The sequence below is a fragment of the Phyllostomus discolor genome, chromosome 1 (genome assembly GCF_004126475.2).
Source record: "Phyllostomus discolor isolate MPI-MPIP mPhyDis1 chromosome 1, mPhyDis1.pri.v3, whole genome shotgun sequence".
Lineage (NCBI taxonomy): Eukaryota > Metazoa > Chordata > Mammalia > Chiroptera > Phyllostomidae > Phyllostomus > Phyllostomus discolor.
In genome coordinates this window covers 42,653,930-42,673,642 of record NC_040903.2, presented here as the reverse complement: position 1 = coordinate 42,673,642, position 19,713 = coordinate 42,653,930, and the positions used below count along the sequence as shown (strand labels likewise).

Sequence of the window (19,713 nt, the reverse complement as noted above, 5' to 3'; positions counted from 1 at the left end):
TGGTTGGATAAGGCTGGCAGGCATTCCAAACAACATAAGCAAAACTATCAGGGTATGGAAGGTAGAGAGGGAGCCCTTGAAAGTCTGTTTGTATCATCCCCACTAGCTGGGAAAAGGATAACCTTGAGACTGTGTGTTCATCCCAAGGCCTAGAAGGCAAGGGGCTTGTAGTGCCCAAAGAAAAGCCCCTAAAACAATGTTGGTTAACTGTCTGCTTCCTGTCATTTTTACAAAATGAACAAATAGAGCCTGGAGCAAGATAAGGATTTGAGCTAACAGACCCCCACACATACCTGTGTTTGGGTAGTCATGTCTCCCCTGGGGAAGCTGGCACCACCTTTACCTGTCAATCACTATATAACTTCTTCACCCCCACCCAGTCAACTATGTAAGTCCTTATAACCAAAGACACAGGATCCCCTCTTCTCTTGGCTCTTTTTGCCACATAGGGGAGAGGGGTGCCCTGGTCACTTGGCCTCTGGCCATGGGAACTGTGGCCACCTAGGTGCTGACCACCCAGATTCTGGCCACCCTGCTTTCCCCACCCCTGCTCTTGCCACCCTTGCTTTTGTTGCTTTCCCTTTAGAACTTAACACTAATAAACTGGGTGCGCGCCAACAGGTTTACTGATCTATAATTCTCTACTGTGTTGTCAAGAAGAACCAGGATTTCTCCAGTAACAAAAATGTCTTTTGAAATTATTTATGAATTCTGCATACTTTAGCTCAATATTATTCTCTTCACTTTTGATTGGCTTTATATTTTATACTGTGGATCACTGCTGCAAATATAGAATTTTACTAAATACTTTAAGTATGACTTTCTTAAAATGAGGTCTACAGGTTATGCATAATAATTTTACCCATTAGTGAATTTCACCCAATCAAAGCAGGGTGTCACACAAATGAAACAAGACATCTAAAGGACATAAACATTTTGGCATGGAAGCTGTGAGGTGGTGCTCTCATCCAGTCTGGAGCAATTTCAAGCTGAGTGTCTTTGTGAAATGCTTCTTTATTACCAAATTAAGACATTTGACTATATAACCTCAGACACATATTTAAACACTGCAAAGTAATGACTAAAAAGGGCTATCTAACCTGGGATATATATGATAACCAATTTTGATTAGAATCCTCAAAAAAGAAGAATGTCATCTGAGTTTTTTTTTTTTACTTCAATGCAAAACATGTTCTCTGTGTGTAAATAGAAATACTTCATCTCCACAAATCTCTTAAAATTAACACTTAGAATGTGTGCCTTTCAAAAAACATCATTTAAAGGTAACACTAAAATAAGTGTGTGATATTGGTGATGTGTAATGTGTACTTCACGTTCCAAATGGAATTGTACTGGGTATGAGTTATTCAGGAAATTACTGCTTAAGGGAAAAAAAAATGGGAAATCAGTTGAAATAACTGGATTTGACTCAGAAAGATTAGGTAACATTGGTGGGATTCTTCAACAATATGTGTGAATGAGAAAGTATAACAAGCTGGAAGTCAGAAACACTTTCCTGACAGGAATTTAGAAAACCATCGAGAGGTTATTTGGAGCTAATATGATGGGAATTTTCTATCTGTGCCAGTTAATTGGAGAGAAACAATGAGTATTAAATTTATCAGTACTTGGAGTCAGTACTTAAATTTTTTATTGATCTCATTTTTGTGAATTTATTTGTATTCATTATTTGATTTTATAAAATTTATGTTATTGAATGCATTATTTTATATATTATTGGGGTTTTTTGCTACCCAAATTTTATCCTTCCCTCCCTCTCTCCCTCCCTCCCTGCCTCCTTTCCTTAACTATTACTTCAAATTTCTTTTTAAATTCTGGACATATAAGTAATCTCGAGAAATTAGATTTATTTTTCCTTAATAGCACTTCAGAAAATTAGTGGTACCTTTATTTTCCTAACAAACACGTGCTAATAATATCCGCCCAACTTTATTTTCTTTAGGAAAACCCACTACATTATGTGAGACTATGGGGAAAGCAGAAATTTGGCTAATGAGGACATATTGGGATTTTGAATTTCCTCGTCCATACTTACCTAATTTTGAGTTTGTAGGAGGACTGCATTGTAAACCTGCCAAACCATTGCCTAAGGTAGGTCTATTATGCTGGAGGGTTTTTTGTACCTATGATATAAATGCTGATTTTCCTCTAAACTTTAGAGCCTCAACAACAGAGACGTGTTATTGTGCATCTTCAGGTTGTTACTCCAAATCAATTTTCTAAATCATATGGGTTTCTTATGAGTGGTATTCCTTTTGTAGATTTGACTTTCATATTTCAGCTGAAGAATGAAGTGATATAAGCATGTTAAACATATGAGCATGTCTACTGTGGGGTACTAGATTGAAGGGATAGGAAACTAAAGCCTTGAGTGTCACTGAGGAAACTGCTGTGGTCATCCTAACCAGCATGGTGGAATTATGACTAGGAAAACTTGCCATGGTTGTTTGAGTAATAAAGAGGCTTCTGTAAGAACTGTTGAGTAGATTCACAAGATCTGGTCAGTAGAAATAAGTATTGTCAGAAGACACAGAATCAGATATGGCTTCTTGCACAGCAGTGAGTTTTACTGAAGTAAGCAATAATGGAAACACTTTTTGAGATGACAATTAAGTTAAATTTCAAATTAATTTTAAAGATCCAAAGGAATTTTCAGGTGGAAATTTCTAGAAATTGTGTAGGTAATAAATATTTCTGTCCCAGCAGAGAGCATTAGAAATAGATTAGGAGTCATCAAAATGAAGCAGAAGTCATAGAACTGCGAGGCCCAAATGTTGAATCAGTTCTCTATGACCATGATGTCAGGGGCGGGGGTTACTGAAAAAAGAAAATTTTGTGACACATTCCAAAGTTATAAAAAAATAAATGTAGACTGTCAGAAGTGTTGGAAGAAAACTATATTGAAAAGGAAAAGAGATTAATAGGTAAACATAACATTGTATTTAACCATATTAACAGAAAGTGAGGAAACACTCGTTTGCTTGGCTTTTAGGTAAATAACATAATCTCTATAGAAGGTAGCAGGTTAAATGTTGTTCCCAGTAGAGTTCTTGATTTCTGCTTCAAGTAACATACATATTTAAGTTTAAAAATTCATTTCAGGACTTTGAATATGGTTTTCCTTCTTTTTTTTAATCCTCACCCAAATACATTTTTTCACTGCTTTTAGAGAGAGAAGGGAGAGAGAGAGAGAGAGGCATCAATTGGTGAGGGAGAAGCACCAACTGGTTGTCTTCTCACGCTCCCCAGCTGGGGATTGAACTCACAAGCTGGGTATGTGCCCTGACAGGAAATTAAATCCATGACCTTTGGTATATGGGATGAGGCTCCAATCAACTGAGGCACACTGGCCAGGGCTGAATGTGGTTTTCTTACCAGCCATTTATAGCTTCAGGCAAACTCTATTGAGTGTTATTACAGGAGATAATGAACTAATATCTAAATGAAGATAGAGACATGTGACATATTCTGTGGCTCACTACATAAAATCTTGACACACTATTATGTTTTTCACAATTTCACAAAACAACTCAGACTTGCTTAATTACAAGAGAGGAGAATTATTCCATTTCAAACCTTATTATTAATATAGACGTTTGAGCAACATAAATACTAATCATGGCTTATCTGATGAAAGAATTGTGCCAGTCACAGAATAAAAAAATCTGAGAGGCAATCAAATCAAGAATCCAAATTAAACAGGTACGTATGTAAGCTTTAAATGGTGTGTGTGTGTGCTCTATTTTTTTTTATTCAATCATCAATTTAGGGAGATGAATCAAAATGACAAAACTACCAGATCCTGGGACTTCAGAGATATTCTCCTAACAGTAACTAAGCTAAAAACAATAGTCTACATTTATGGCATCATCTTTCCCCTACTAATTTTACTAGCCATACATTGAGAAACATCAGTGATTTCAGGACAACCATGAATAGTTACAAAGAGAAGCATGGTGCATATCTAGAGGGTGACATGCACGTAGATTCTGATGTAAAAGACTCCAATCCCAGACTTTGCAGTGTTCAACCTGCCTGACTGTAAGCAATATACACGAAAATTTTTATTTTGCAAAGAAAATTTTATTTTACTTCCGTGCTAAGGCTCACATTAAGGGCATGCAGTTAGTATCACCCTTGCATGAAAAGAGAATCACTGTCTTGTACATATTTTCATAATTATAGCATAAGTTTGTGTTGTCACCTTTTAAACGTATTACTAAATATCCCATTTTTTAAAATTAACTCTTTGTAGCCCCATGAGTCAAGGAATAAATAAATACAAGAAAAATATCCTAAATACCTAACAGAAAATTAAGTCAATTCATTAAGATTTATTAGCTGTAAACTGGAATACTAAAACAAAAATTAAAGCCTAGTTCTAAATCCTTTTATGGAGGGAGCTTTCCTCCAAGGAATACTTTTATGAGCTTGCAAACAATTCTTTTGGTTTATACAATTACCATATTTTGCCTTGTATAATGCACAATTTTTTACCAAATTTTTGAGGGAAAAATGAGGGTGCACATTATACACGGGTATAATGGTTACATACCATGAGTATAATAATGGATCTAATAATTTCGTGTATGATAAGCAAAAAAATGTGGGTGCATATTATACACAGCACAACCCAGAAACCTTAGGTAACTTTTATTATCTATTAATCTGGTACAATTGTTTGATTCCATGCCTTTGTTTATAATCTCTTATTAAATATTTTAGCCTCGGTTTGCAGAAACATATTTTCTCTTAAAGATCTAGATGGTATATAGTAGAACACAGAAGCAGTCTCACAATGTCTCTCACACTTCTCTTGACCCTGATTATTTAGAAAAGTAGGTGAAAAATTACTTGTAATCCTATACTTATATAATAAAGATAATTTTATCTCTTCAGGAATTGGAAGAATTTGTCCAAAGTTCAGGTGAACATGGTTTTGTGTTGTTTACTCTGGGTTCAATGGTCAAAAACCTCACAGAAGAAAAAGCCAGTCTCATTGCCTCAGCCCTTGCTCAGATTCCACAGAAGGTCAGTGCAACATGCCATCCTAGTGAGCAGCCACTTCCCAGTTGCAGAAAGAGTGTGGTCAATAGTATTCTTTCCAGATGAAAATTGAAACTCTTTATACATTGAGCATAGATGGTACCACCTTGAAGTAAAAATTTCTTAAAACATTAAAATGTTATATTTGGGCACATTTGATAATTTGTCAACTGAGCCTTTGCAACGCTATAAAAATAGAACTTGCCTTTTCAGTTTAGTAAGAAGTATATCTGCTTTCCTGCTTGAAAACAGTTGTTTGGAATACAGTGCTGCTCTGGGTATAGTCTAAACATTATTTTGCCCAGTTGAAAGCTTCAAAATGTTTGAAGAAGACAGGCAAGACAATTGCTCTGAAACAGCAGCTTTGACTCCATCTTGAAGTGTCTCATTTATATTATTTTTAACATCTCCTATTCATGAAACATCTGAGGATACTATATATTTGCATTTTAGTTAAAGTAAAAAAATCACTGTGATAATCTGCATGCTAATTAGGCCTGCTAAATCTTTGGATTTTTATTTCTAAAAACATTTTATTTTTATTTCTAACAAACTTTTCTGTTTGTTTTTAAGTATATTAAAATTTTCTTTTTTTATTGTTGCTCATGTATAGGTGTCTCCATTTCCCTACCTCCACCTCCCCAACCTCAGCAATTCCCACCTTCCACCATTGATCTTATCCCCCTTTAGCTTTGTCCATGTGTCTTTATATGTTCCTTGATGACACTTCCTCCTTTCTCCTCTGTTATCCTCTCCCACCTCCCCTCTCACTACTGTCAGTGTGTTCTTTATTTAATGTCTCTGGTTATATTTTGCTTGCTTGTTTGTTTTGTTGATTAGGTTCCATTTATAGGTGAGATCACATGGTACTTGTCTTTCACCACCTGGCTTATTTCAACTTAACATAATGTTCTCGAGATCCATCCATGCTGTCATGAAGGGTAGGAGCTCTTCTTTCTTCCTGCTGCATAGTATTCCATTGTGTAAATGGACTATAGTTTTTTGATCCACTCATTTAATGATGGGCACTTAGATTGCTAACAAACTTTTCTTAAGAGTTTGCCACCTACTAGTAAATAATCTGGAATTTGTTTTACAGAATCCCCCAAAGAAAAATTATGTAAGGAAAGTTTAACATCCTAACAAGATACTTCATTTAATAATGGTATATAAGTAGACCTCCTATTTCATCCTTCCTCCAAAATTCAAAGAAAGAAGGAAGAAGGAAGGGAAGGAAGGAAGGAAGGAAGGAAGGAATAAAGAAAAGAAGGAACAGGGAAAGAAGGAAGGAAGGAATACAATTAAGCATCCAAAAGCCAGACAATAAAACTAAAGTTAATTATATTTTGGAAAATATTACATTTGAAACGTGAGAGCTAAGATGCCCATTATTTGGCATCCTGACAAGATAAATTACACAGCATTCATATTTCTTTTCATGTGTTTTAGTCCACAATTCTGGTTGACTAAATGAGTTATATTTATTTTTTATTCCTCACCTTACAATCTTTTAGCTTTTAAGTGATAAACATCATTTTTAAGTGATAATTACTATATGAGTAAATTACTAGTACAAGCTCTTTCAAAAAAGGTAGATGTAAATGCCCCTCCTACTGTATCTCTCAATGTTTTCTAACTACCCCCTTTCATACATTCCTCTCAAATATCATGTAGAATAGGCTACATAATTTTTAATAACTCTACAGCACTGTAATTCCTCAGTTGTGTGTTTTACTTGCAAAATTAAAGCACTCTTTCTACAGGTTTTATGGAGATACACAGGAAATATACCAACACATTAGGAGCCAATACCCGACTCTATGAGTGGATGCCCCAGAATGATCTTCTTGGTAAGACTGAGGGGAATAGCTGTATAGTTGGATGATGAACAAGTTAAGTAACTAATAGCAACTGATTTAATCAACACTCAATCAGATTAAATTTTATTCATTGACTTTTTAGAAAGAGAGAAGAAGGGAGACAGACAAACAGACATTGATTTGTTGTTCCACTTGTTTATGCATTCATTAGTTTATTCTTGTATGTGTCCTGACCAGGGATCAAATCCACAACCTTGGCATATCAGAAAAACACTCTAACCAACTGAGCTACCCATCAAGGGCAACATTTAACAATTTAAAATTTTACTGCCAATTTTAAAGCAGATGTAATTGAAGAATTGGCCATTTATAGAGTTGGCTTCCTTTGGTTGACAAAGGTGCATCTTCAGTTAAGCCTCTCATCACTTTTTAAATTTCAATCTCAGTTCAGAAAACAACTCCTCAGTAAACATCTCCTCTTTCCATACAATGCTGAGGGCATTAACTCTGCCATTCTCTGAGGTCAGTTTTCTGATGCAGCAATAACCTCTGTGTTCAGCTTCTATAGAAAATACTGCCTTCTTCATTGATTTATTCTGTAGTTTTTCACCAACTCTCTCTGGAATTCTGTTAACATATAATGAAATCCTCATTTGTTTCTCACCCAACCCTCAAACTAGGTCATCCCAAAACCAAAGCTTTTATCACTCATGGTGGAACAAATGGAATCTATGAAGCCATTTATCATGGGGTTCCTATGGTAGGAGTTCCCATGTTTGCTGATCAGTATGATAACATTGTTCACATGAAGGCCAAAGGAGCAGCTGTGGAAGTGAACATAAACACAATGACAAGTGCAGATTTGCTCAATGCCTTGAGAACAGTCATTAATGATCCTTCGTAAGTACTACTGCTTTGAAAGGCTTGTCCTTGGTTATGTTATCCATCATATTGAAGGATGCCAATGTTTCATGTATTTGTAATTAGTATACTTTCAAATACAAACATAACATGGACTAATATAGAAAACACTTTATTATTTCATTCCCCAAATTGATGAAAGTCACTTGCTAAAATTGCAAACAACCTTCAAGTTCCAAATACCTATCAATATTTTTTGCAAAAAAATAATGTAATGATGACATAAATTCTCAGATATTTTCTGAATCCTATGCTTATTTCATGAATATACACATACACATTCTTTAAATATTATGTGTTCAGTAAATATAAAATAGATATAAAAATACTAAAAATTAATCACTCAAAAATAACCATCATAAACTGAGTGCATACCATCATTGGCACATGCAATAAATACGGGAGATTAGAACAGTTATAACTTTATATGGGGGGACCCAAAGAAACTGGAATTATCTCTGGAGGGCAGGACCCTTATAGCACAGGCTTCCCTGACTACATGAGTATTCTAGAAACCCATATGTATCAGTGCACCAGCTTGCGTTGTGTGAAAGCCTGTGTTCAGCTTCAGTGAGTTTTATTTTTTTTTGAAGATTCTAAGTAGTTGCCCATTTCATGATGGGTGACTTAAGAGCACACCTTCCCACAGCATGTTTAGAAGCTTTTGACCAAAACTGTGATGACCCCTGACAGTTTTGACCCCAACATCTTCATTCACCTGATCTTGGCCCACAGTGACATTTTTTTTTCTTTCCCTGGATTAAAAAAAAGTCTGCAAAGGGAAATGTTTTGCCCATGTGGTAGAAAGGAAAGGAAAAATGGCAGAAGCACTAAAAGGCATCAAAATCAGCAATTACAACAACTGTGTTGAGCAGTGGGAAAAAAGTCTCTTTAGGTGTATTGTATCAAATAAAGAGTATTTTGAAGGCAACTGAAGTTTAAACATGTAAGAATAATTATACAATTGTTGTATAATAAATCTCTGTTTTTTATTCTCCCCTTGTAATATAGATTGCGAAAATTTTTGACCCACTAATTTTTTAAAATGGTTATTCAATTTCCATGGTTTGCATGTTTTTCAATATTCTTTTTGTGATTGATTTCTAGTTCATTAGCATTGTGTTCAGAGAGATGCTTGATCTGATTTCAGTCTTCTTAAATTTATTGAGACTTGTTTTGTGTCCCTAACATGTGGTCTGTCCTAGAAAACATTCCATGTGCACTTAGAAGTATGTTATTTCTGCTGCTTTGGGAGTGAATGCTCTGAAGATATCAATTAAATCCATTTGATCTAGTATGTGGTTAAGGCCCACTGTCCCCTTGTTGATTTTCTGTCTGGAAGATCAATCCATTGAAGTCAATGGGGTATTAAGATCCCTAACTATTGACTGTACTTTCTATCAATATCTTCCTTTTATGTGCTCAAGATTTGCTTCACATATTCAGGTATTCTTACATCTGGGTGCAGAATGTTACTAATATTATATCTTCTTGTTGGCTTGTTCCCTTTATCCACTCTGTAATGTCCAATATCTCTTAATATAGCCTTGGTTTTAAAGTGTATTTTGTCAGCTATAAGTACTTCTGCTCCAGTTTATTTTTCCTTTCCATTTGCATGAAATATCTCTTCCCATCTTTTTACTTTTTAGTCTATGTGTTTCTTTTGATCTGAGATGGGTCTCATGGTGACAGCATATATATATAGCTTTTGTGTTCTAAGCCATTCAGCTACCCTATGTCTTTTTATGGAGCATTTGAGCTACTTACATTAAAGCTGATTACTGATAGATATGTATTTAGTGCCATTTTATGTTAGACTATTTTCTTCTGTTTTTCCTTTCTCTTTTTCTTTTTCTAAGAAAGCCTTTTAACATTTGTTGTAATTACTGGTTTGATCCTAACAAACTCCTTTAGCACTTTCTTTTCTGGAAAGTTCCTTATTTCTCCTTCAATTTTAAATGATAACCTAGCTGGGTGATGTAGCCTTGGTGTAAGTCCTTACTTTTTTGTCTCCTTGAATATTTCACACCACTCCCTTCTGGCCTGAAATGTTTCTGTTGAGTCATCAGATGACAGTCTACTTGGTGCTCCCTTGTATATAACTACCTGCTTTTCTCTTGTGGCTTTTAGGATTCTTTCCTCATCTTTAAGCTTTGTCATTTTAATTGTGATGTGTCAAGGTTGTAGGCCTCTTCAGACCAACTGTTTGGGACTCTGTGAGCTTCCTAGACTTAACTCTATTACAAACCTGACCCAGAAAATATATGTACTAATTCTGCCTCAGCCACCAAATGTCAAGTGAATGCATAACTTGCCTTTCAAATATATACCTATACCCATTGTTGTTTGAGAGACTATTAGAGATATTAGCTTTATAACTATGACCCCCATGATGCCACAATAGTTAGGGGCTCAAATTCTAAAGAGATATTTATATTTACCATGAAAACTCAAAATCTATCTCCTTGTTATTTCTAAAATTATCCTAGTACCTCCATCCAGTTTTGACATTGCCAATATGGACAATGTCCTTTCGTCACAAAAACACAAGTACGTGCAATGAAGGAATCCTAGACACTGAAAAAATGACTCATCAATGTTAACTAGCAATGCCCTGGCCCTATCATTATTTACTAGTCAGACATTAGGGTCCATGCTTACAGAATTCTTAAAGGATATTTTCCTGCAAGAGGGGTTAGCTACAATCTTCGTCTCAAAATAATCATTAAAAATAAATAATCATACTTCACAAGCAAATAAAGATTCCTTCTTTAAAAATTAGCCTCATTCCCTTTTTATATGTTTATATTTTTATATTTTGTCAAAAATGTATTTCACAATCTCTCTCTCCTTTACAATTCTTAAAATGCTATACAGTAGCAAAGTTCATGTCACAGCAAGAATTAAATGTTTTCTCAGCAAGTGGATGGCCTTTGCATGATATAATATGTTATGCAAAAGTGTTATATACCTTCAATGAAAACAAAAGCTCTGATTTCTGTCTATGTCTTTATTTACCAGTTACAAAGAGAATGCTATGAGGTTATCAAGAATTCAACACGATCAACCTATAAAGCCCCTGGATCGAGCGGTCTTCTGGATCGAGTTTGTCATGCGCCACAAAGGAGCCAACACCTTCGGCCAGCTGCTCACAATCTCACCTGGTTCCAATACTACTCTTGGATGTGATTGGGTTCCTGCTGACCTGTGTGGCAGCTGCTGTATTTTTGGTCACAAAATGTTGTTTATTTTCTTGTCGAAAAGTTGGTTAAAACAGGAAAGAAAAAAAAGAGGGAATAACATCATTTCCAGTGTGATGAAGGCCTAAATGGGCAATCCTTTTCAGTTTCACCACAATGACCTAATGAAAATATATCATGCTTTCAAAATTTCTATTTTTTTCTAACTTAGTCCACAGGAAAAGCCAAGAATTGGACAGTATCATTAACTAGCAAGCATGTCCCATTCTTCCTTTTTCTTTTGTCAGATGGTATTACCCCCTTCCTCTCACTTTCCTGGCATAGGGACATTAATAATTTTATGTATATTCTATACAAAATATCAAAACTTTATTTTTAACCCTAAGCAATATGCTACTAATAATATGCTACATTCTGGGGAACTTAATAAATATGAGTTAAGTTAGATGGATATAAAGGACACAACATAGGAAACTAAAATTCACAAGAGTCCTCTGGAACATACAAGTCAGGGAAACATCATAGAAGATTAATATGTTATAAGAATGGTAGTTATTTTTTTTCATAAAATTAAGCCTTTCTGCTTGCCTAATATTACTAGGGTCAGACCATAAATTGATAACTGGATAGTACATCACACTCAGACAAGTCTACAAATTTCCATTGAACACATACATAATCATGACTTATGTTCCACCTGGGTACCCTTTAGTGCAAAGGTCTGGGCATTACCTTCAAACAAAAGTGAACAATTAAGTCATTATTTTTCTCAAGGACAGAGAATGTAGCAATAATTAAAGGTAAACAGATACTTTGGAGAAAATAATATGAAATATAGAAAGAAATTAGTAATTTTATAAAATTTTAGTTAATGGTACAATTAATAAAGTTAATTCATTATATTTCCAATGCTAATTCATTATCTTTAAAATCACTAATGCTCATAATATATAATTACTGTAATCAAGATTTAGCTTTTGTCAAAAAACAAATACCTCTTTACTTGGAATGTAAGATTATATTATTTTTTGTCTCTACCATCTATAAATTTAAATTGATCAATTGTTATCATAAGAAAATAAGATATTAGCAGATCTCCTTGCCTCAAAATATTATAGTAATAATTTATCAATGCAAAAAACTAATTAAAGGCAAATGTTCATATTTGAATCAGCTTAGCATTAATTTAACAATATATTAAAGATTGAACTTTCCCCTTTATAAACCTAATGACATGTCTAACTAAAGATTTAATTTCAATATTTGATATGTAATTAAGGAGATAAATAAATGATATCTATTGGATTACTGAAAATTTGTGAAATTCTTATTTCAATATGGTACATTAGAATTACTTCTAATTTAAAAATAAGTGTATCATCACAGCATAAAAGTATTCTTCAATATATTCATACTGAATATTCAAATAAATGCTACAAATTGTCTTTTACTTGACAAATTATCTTTTAGAGTTATATTTGCTAGGAAAACTGTCATATTTTGTTTTATTACTTCACCTATTTCTATTTCTGTTTTTTCAATTCTTTTTTATTTTACTTTTTTAAATATATTTTCAAAGGCTACTTGAAATTTTAATTATTTTTTATAATTTTTTTCATTTCATTGTTCTTCTGATTGAAAACACTCAAACATATCTCTATTATTTTAGTTACATAGTTTTAAAAATCAAACTACTTTTACCATATTACTTAACAAGAGAAGAATGTTCAAATATATTAAGACCATGCCACATTCAAATTTATATGCCTCTAGGCTTGAATTGGGCCAGTTTCCTTTTTTTTTTGTTTTTCACCTTTAATATCACACTTATTCCTTTGAGTATCTCACCTAATTAAATCATTTTGATAATTATTTGTATGACTATAAAATTTAGTCATACTAAATTTTACTGTAAATACTGTAAAATTTATATTTCTTATGTTTATCTATACTGTACTCCAGACTTACAATTCCAACTGCTATATTTTCATCTATGTTAGGATGTTCACATTTTTAATATTATTTTAATTCATTTATTCTTTTTAAGGTTTCTTTATTTCTAGAGAGGGGAGAGGGAGGGAGAATGAGAGGGAAGAGAAACACTGATGTGAGAGAGAAATGTCCATCGGTTGCCTCTCATATGAGCCCTGACGGGACAGAACCCACAACCCTGGCACGTGCCCTGTCAGGAAACAGAACCAGCGAACTCTCACTTTGCAGGACTGAGTCACACTAGTCAGAGTTCACATGTATTTTAAACATTTGATATTTGAAAGTGATCTGCTTTTACTCCACCCCCAACAAGTTCCTCCTGAAACTACCCCTATTTCAGTTAAAAATCAACTCGGTGTTTCCAGGTACTCACGTAAAAAAATACTGGGCTCATATCTCTTTCTTTTAGAATTGTCCAACAATATCTGTCAGCATTACCTCACAATACAGGGTGGGGCAAAAGTGGTCTATGGTTGTTCATATGGAAAATAATACAATAATTAATAAATAATAATACATGAATAAACTATTTTGCATACTCACAACTGTAAAGCTACTTTTGCCCCTCCTGTATATTAGAATTTGCAACCCTATCTTCAGCTCAGCCATGGTTTTTTCCCTGGTTGAAAGTACCTTTGTCTCTCACCTGGAATAAACGATAGACACAGCAGTATAAGCTTCAGTACAACGATAGGTACAACTATCATGCTTCATGTTGCATAGAAGTGTATTTCTAATCTAATGTCTTAAGGAGGAAGAAAGCTCCTACCAAAAAGTGCATCCACATATAAAGGAAACAATTATCTCATTTTGATGTGCCTTCATCACTTAGGATGTTTTCTTGCCTATTATTTAGGCAAGGACACCTATAAACTAACTCAAGATATTAAGGCAATTAAGAATATTTTCCTGTTTAAATCATGTGATCAAGATACTGTGCAAAGAGTGCGCACCTGCCTTTTGAAAAGAACTTAGTAACATGCACACCTAAAAAGCCTAGTAAAAGTTTTCTCTAGATCCCCATCTACCTAATATCTAGTATCTAAAATATTAGTAATTACTAACCACTGAAGCCCCTTTTCCTGTTGCTTTTGCCTTATTTACAGCAAAGCATTTCACCATGTGTTCAGCGCTATTTCCAAAAATTCTTTGAAATTAAAACAACTCATTAAAATTATTATGCAATCTTAGAGAATGGTAGTCATTAAATAAAATATACACTTGGTATATCAAACAAATAAGTTACTGATTATTAACTATTTTTATAGATTAGTACATTGCACTTATAATTCAATTGTATGCAAATAAGAACTAAAGGAAATGATTATAGGTCACTCTAATTCATTCTTTAATCCACAATTACCTCAAGTATAACATTTCAAATAAACCTTATGTAATAACTTTTGTTTAAAGATTTTTAAAGATTTATTTATTTATTTTAGGGAGGGCACGGAAGGGAGAAAGAGAGAGAGAGAGAAACTCAATGTGCAGTTGCTGGGGGCATGTGCCCTGACTGGGAGTCAAACCTGTGGTACTTTGGTTACAGCTGCACTCAATCCACTGAGCTATGCCAGCCAGGGTACTTTTAGAATACTTGCTATAAATATAGTGCCCATCAGGAGATTGAGGAGATTTGGACTCAGGAGAATGAATAGTCTGATATTCGAAATCCTTCAAGCTTTTGTCCATATGTCCTTTTTATCCGAACAAAACTAGGGGTGGGTGAAATGGGAGGGATGTAGGGAGGGTTGGGTGGGTGGGCTGGGATGGGAAATAAAAGATATAAAATTGTACTGAACAACAACTAAAAATGAAATTAAAAAAACACCTTCAAGCATATGAGTCAGTCAGAGACTATACAAGATGAAGACAGAAATACAACCCCTTATTGCACTCAGAAACCATTGATAGTGATTTGTTGCAAATATGGTGGGACTAACTTATTATTTTAATTTTAATTGTGGGGAAATGTGCTTTCATTTCATTAACATTTTGGAGTTGTGGTTAAATTTTTGGTTGTCATTCCATAGTGAAAGTAAAATAATATGTACCCATAATTTTTCAGACTATAAGATGCACTCCCCTCAAAAAATTTGGGAGGAAAATGGCTCTTATAGTCCATCTTATAGTCCAAATGTAGCTTACTTGGCTTGCTGTGGGGGGTGATGGTGGAGTGGGGGTCACAGGTTATTAAATATTTTCCCCATTTTTGCTTCAAATTTTTTTTCCTATTTCCTCTTCTAAAACCTGGGCGTGTCTTTTGGTCTGGTACATCTTATAGTCCTAAAAATACGGTAAACTATTTTTTTTCTATCCTCCTTACTTTACCTACTCCCTCTTTCGTTCCTCTTTCTTATTTTTATTTCTCTCTCACATTAGTTCTCCTTCTTTCCTTCCTTCCATCCGTCTCTACCTTCCCTACCGTCATGCTCTTATCTCTCCCTCCTTCTGTCCTATTATTTTCTAATTGTTTTTCAATACAATTGTCTCCATTTTCCCCTCTCCCCTCCCCACCGCCCCATCCACCCCTGCCTCCCCTCCTCGATCCTACCCCCTTTGGCCTTGTCCATATGTCCGTTAATACGTGTCCTTGGTGGCCCTCTTCCTATTTTCCCCATCATACCTCTCCTCTCTCCCCTCTGGTCACCATCAGTCTGTTCTTTATTTCAATGTCTCTGACTTATATTTGGTTTGCTTATTTGTTTTGTTTGATCAGATTCTGCTTGTCCTATTATTGTTAATGCCTCTTTTCTATTTACATCTATAACCATAATTATTCTAGAAGAACTAAACTTAGTTTTACTTTAATAGCTTTAGCAGTAAGCTAATGGTAAAATTTTCCCATTTTAACTTATATGCTAATTGGGTCCACTTAACTCTTTTTTCATTTCTTTAGGGAGACCCACTGAATTATGTGAGACCTGGGAAAAGTAAAAATTTGGCTAATCTGAACATATTGGGATATTAAATTCCTCATTTATATTTACATACTTTTCAGTCTGTTGGAAGACTGAACTGCACACCCACCAAAATTTTACTGAAGGTGGGCCTATTACAGTGGAGTTTTTAATATCACTTATTGTTTGACAACTTGTTGATATTCCTTTAAAGAATATAACCTGGTAACAGTGACATGCTACTACAAATTTTGATTTGCATCTCCAAACCATCTTACACAGCACAGAAGATCTTCTAAGTATTATTAGCTCAGATGGACATAATATCAAAAATTTTAGCTGAAGCATGACATGAATGAAGTAGCATCTTATAAATGCCAGTGGGATTAAAGTTAGATTATAGATTGTAGACATAGAAAAGTACAACCACACAGATCACTAGGGAGACTACTTTAGTAATCTTGACAAGCACGGCTGAGGTCAGAAGGAAGGTATTTGCCATTATGGTAGAGAGATCAAGACACTTTCATGAGACACTCTAGGGTAGACTCAAAGGTCTGGTAAATAAAAGAAGTTAAGTATTCAGAGAAGAGGAGGAATTAAGGTGGACTACTGGATTTATAGCTTGTGTGTTTGTTTGAATATTGATGGTTTTTAATGAAATAGGGAACAGTTTAGAGGGACAACTTAAGTAAGATGAATATGTTCTCTTTCAGCTTTATTTATTTCAAGAAATCAAAGCAATATTTACGTGGAAAGCTTTACAAATCATTTGGAATATAGTCAGTCATATTTTAATAACTATGTGCAGTGTTAGATGGGTACTACAATTATCAGGGTGATCATTTTGTAAGTTCTATAAATGTCCAATCACTGTAGTAAATCTAATGTTGTAAATCTGAAGCTAATATATTGTATGCCAATGGTAACTGAAGAGTAAAAAATATGATTTTAAAAAAGAAATCATTTGGGTAATACAAGGTCTCAATCTCAGCAAACAACAAAAGAAATATATCAACGGCATAAAAGAGACCACAGAGACCCAAGCATTATGTTAATTATTTGCCAGCATAATGGCCAGTTTGGGGAAGTAATAAAGACAATTGCATAACACACTCTAAGTCTTCCAAGAAATGTGGAGTGGTAGGGATTTTGAAGGAAACAGTAGTAAGGAGGAAAAGACAGTAATAGATAAATATAGTAACAATACTGTACTTAGCAAATCAATAAGAACTAAAGGGAAACACTATCTTTTACTTGGGTTGCAGGAGTATGAGCAAAATCGCTTCTAAGAATGTTGCAAGGTGAAATGTTCCCAGAAGAGCACTTGATTTCTGTTATGGTAAAAATGTATAATGATGTTTGAAATTTTCTTCAAGATTCTGAATATCCTTTTTATTCCAGTCAAGTTATACCTGCAACCCAACCTCTACTGAGAGATGCTGTTATAATGACTCAATGTGTATTAGACATACAGAATGAGACATGACATTTTTCCTGGCTCTCTACATAATATCCCAGTTTGTAATATCATATTTACTCTTCTATTCTCACTTTTCACACGTGCACAGACACAAATAACACAATGAACCATAATTCTCACAAAGTCATCTCACATAAGTGATGCAAGATGGAAAAAAATTGTCCCCTTCCTCCAAAATTCATCTATTAATATAAAAGCTCATGCAGTATGAGTGCCTATCATGAGTTACAGCTCTTCTGAAAAAACTTTGATAATGTAGGAGGTACAGATTGTTTACTGAATGTGTTCATGTAAAAGGAATTATGTTGATGTATATTATTAGTATAGAGGGATAGATAGATGAGTAGATGGATGAATAATGACTTCATATCTTGAAACATTATAATCTGCCTAAATCTGTGTATCCAAGGGGCATATAAATATTTTCATGGAGTTGTCTTACTAAATCAGTCACTTCAGAAAAAATCTGAAAGATCAGTGGTCCCCACAGTTTTTGGCATCAGAGGCCGCTTTCATGGAAGACAATTTTTCCACAGATGGGGCAAAGGATGGTTTCAGGATGATTCAAGCTTATTACATTTATTGTGTACTTTATTTTTATTATTATTACATTGTAACATATAATGAAATAATTCTACAACTCACTACATGCTAGGGTTAGCATGTAGGCTTGCCAAAACTGTGACTGAGACAAGTGTGCAGTGAGGAAGAGATGTGGATGAAAATAATGGGTGGGCCACGTGCAGACCAAAATAAGTGTTGGATTCTGACTTAAAGCCTGCCACCAGATGCATCTGTACAGTTGAAATATATAAACTCACTTGCCACTATAAAGCCTACCACCTGACGCATCTTGACGCTTGCCACTCACTAAAAGGGTTTTGATATATATCTGCAAACAATTGATTTATTATGGTCTCTGTGTAGTCAAACCTCTCTGCTAATGATAATCTGTATTTGCAATCACTCCCCAGTGCTAGCATCACCCCTCAGCTCTACCTCACATCATCAGGCATTTGATTCTCATAAGGAACTGCAGCCTCGTCTGTAAAGCTCACAGTTGGCTTCCTGTTCTTACCAGAATCTGTCACCACTGCTGATCTGACAGGAGGCAGAGCTCAGGCGGGAATGTGAGGAATGGGAGTGGGTGTCCATATAGATGAAGCTTCACTTGCTCACTCACTGCTCATCTCCTGCTGTGCAGCCTGGCTCCCAGGAATTGGGGGCCCCTGTAATAGATCAAATTGATTCCTAAACCTGCCGCTAATCTTGTGTATCTTTTATCTTATGCTGTTTTCAGCTTTTTGGTCTTTCAGGCAGAAATAATATTTCTTTACATCTTTGTACAAAAGTATGTCTTTGCTCTTATGCATTGTTTTCAGTCTCAGATTTAATCACTAATTACAAATTTCTACTATATTCTTCACATTTAGTATTTTCAGTCCATGTTTCAGGCTATTATGGTCCCATGTTTAAGTTACTGAATGCACATTTTTTTTTTAAAGATTTTATTTATTTATTTTTAGAGAGGGAAGGGAGAGAGAGAGAGAGAGAGAGAGAGAGAGAGAGAGAGAAACATCAATGTGCAGTTGCTGGGGGTTATGGCCTGCAACCCAGGCATGTACCCTGGCTGGGAATCGAACCTGGGACACTTTGGTTCCCAGCCCACGCTCCATCCACTGAGCTACGCCAGCCAGAGCTTGAATGCACATTTTTAATCAGTTTCCCTTCTTTCAAGTTCTTGCCTTTATATGCCATTCTATGTTTAGCAACCAGAACTGTTTGTGAAAAAAAATAATAATCTTGTGATTGCCCTTTTTTTAAATTTCAGTAAATAAATTTTACCTTTAAATTAAAATCCAAACCATTCAAGACCACCTATTATCCCACATTTCATTCGAAAACCTACTGCCACAACTTTCTTTGTGGTCATTACCCACCAGAGTGCTATCCAAATACCCATGAATTTTTCTCATTCCTCTATTCATTCGAAATCTGTCCTTTTGCCACACTCTGCCTATCAAGGCTTTCATCTCACCTTGTATGTTATCTACCTCACTAAAGCTATTTCCAATTATGCCATAGAGGACTGTGTCTTCCCTCAGGAATTCTGAACACCCTGTACTATTCATATTACTCTTATCAAAGTATTTCCCATGTGTATCAAAGCAAATTGTTTGCTGTTTCACACAGGGAAAAAGATGTGTACCATGTCCTCACTTAAAAACCACTTGGCACCTGCAAACAGAGTAGAATGAATGTTGGTGTGTGTGTGTGTGTGTGTGTGTGTGTGTTTCTGCATGTGAAATATTTACTTTAGGTTTTTTTGTTAT

At 34.8% G+C, this 19,713-nt stretch overlaps 1 protein-coding gene and 1 long non-coding RNA gene across 2 annotated transcripts in view; both read left to right on the top strand.

Annotated features, from left to right (window-relative positions):
• LOC114492463 (UDP-glucuronosyltransferase 2A1-like) overlaps window positions 1–11,819 on the top strand; it is a 52,993-nt gene extending 41,174 nt beyond the window's left edge. The window contains 9 exon segments of the mRNA XM_028506768.2: window positions 1,964–2,112; window positions 4,921–5,052; window positions 6,831–6,858; window positions 6,861–6,917; window positions 7,568–7,787; window positions 10,830–10,936; window positions 10,939–10,983; window positions 10,986–11,077; window positions 11,079–11,819. Coding sequence (XP_028362569.2) covers window positions 1,964–2,112; window positions 4,921–5,052; window positions 6,831–6,858; window positions 6,861–6,917; window positions 7,568–7,787; window positions 10,830–10,936; window positions 10,939–10,983; window positions 10,986–11,077; window positions 11,079–11,108 — 860 coding nt within the window. The 3' untranslated portion in view covers window positions 11,109–11,819.
• A 3,018-nt stretch (window positions 11,820–14,837) lies between these two features.
• Window positions 14,838–16,020, top strand: LOC118499654. Its single transcript, XR_004902160.1, has 2 exons — window positions 14,838–14,929; window positions 15,897–16,020. It is a non-coding gene; the product is annotated as an uncharacterized LOC118499654 (long non-coding RNA).
• Window positions 16,021–19,713: the final 3,693 nt, after the last annotated feature.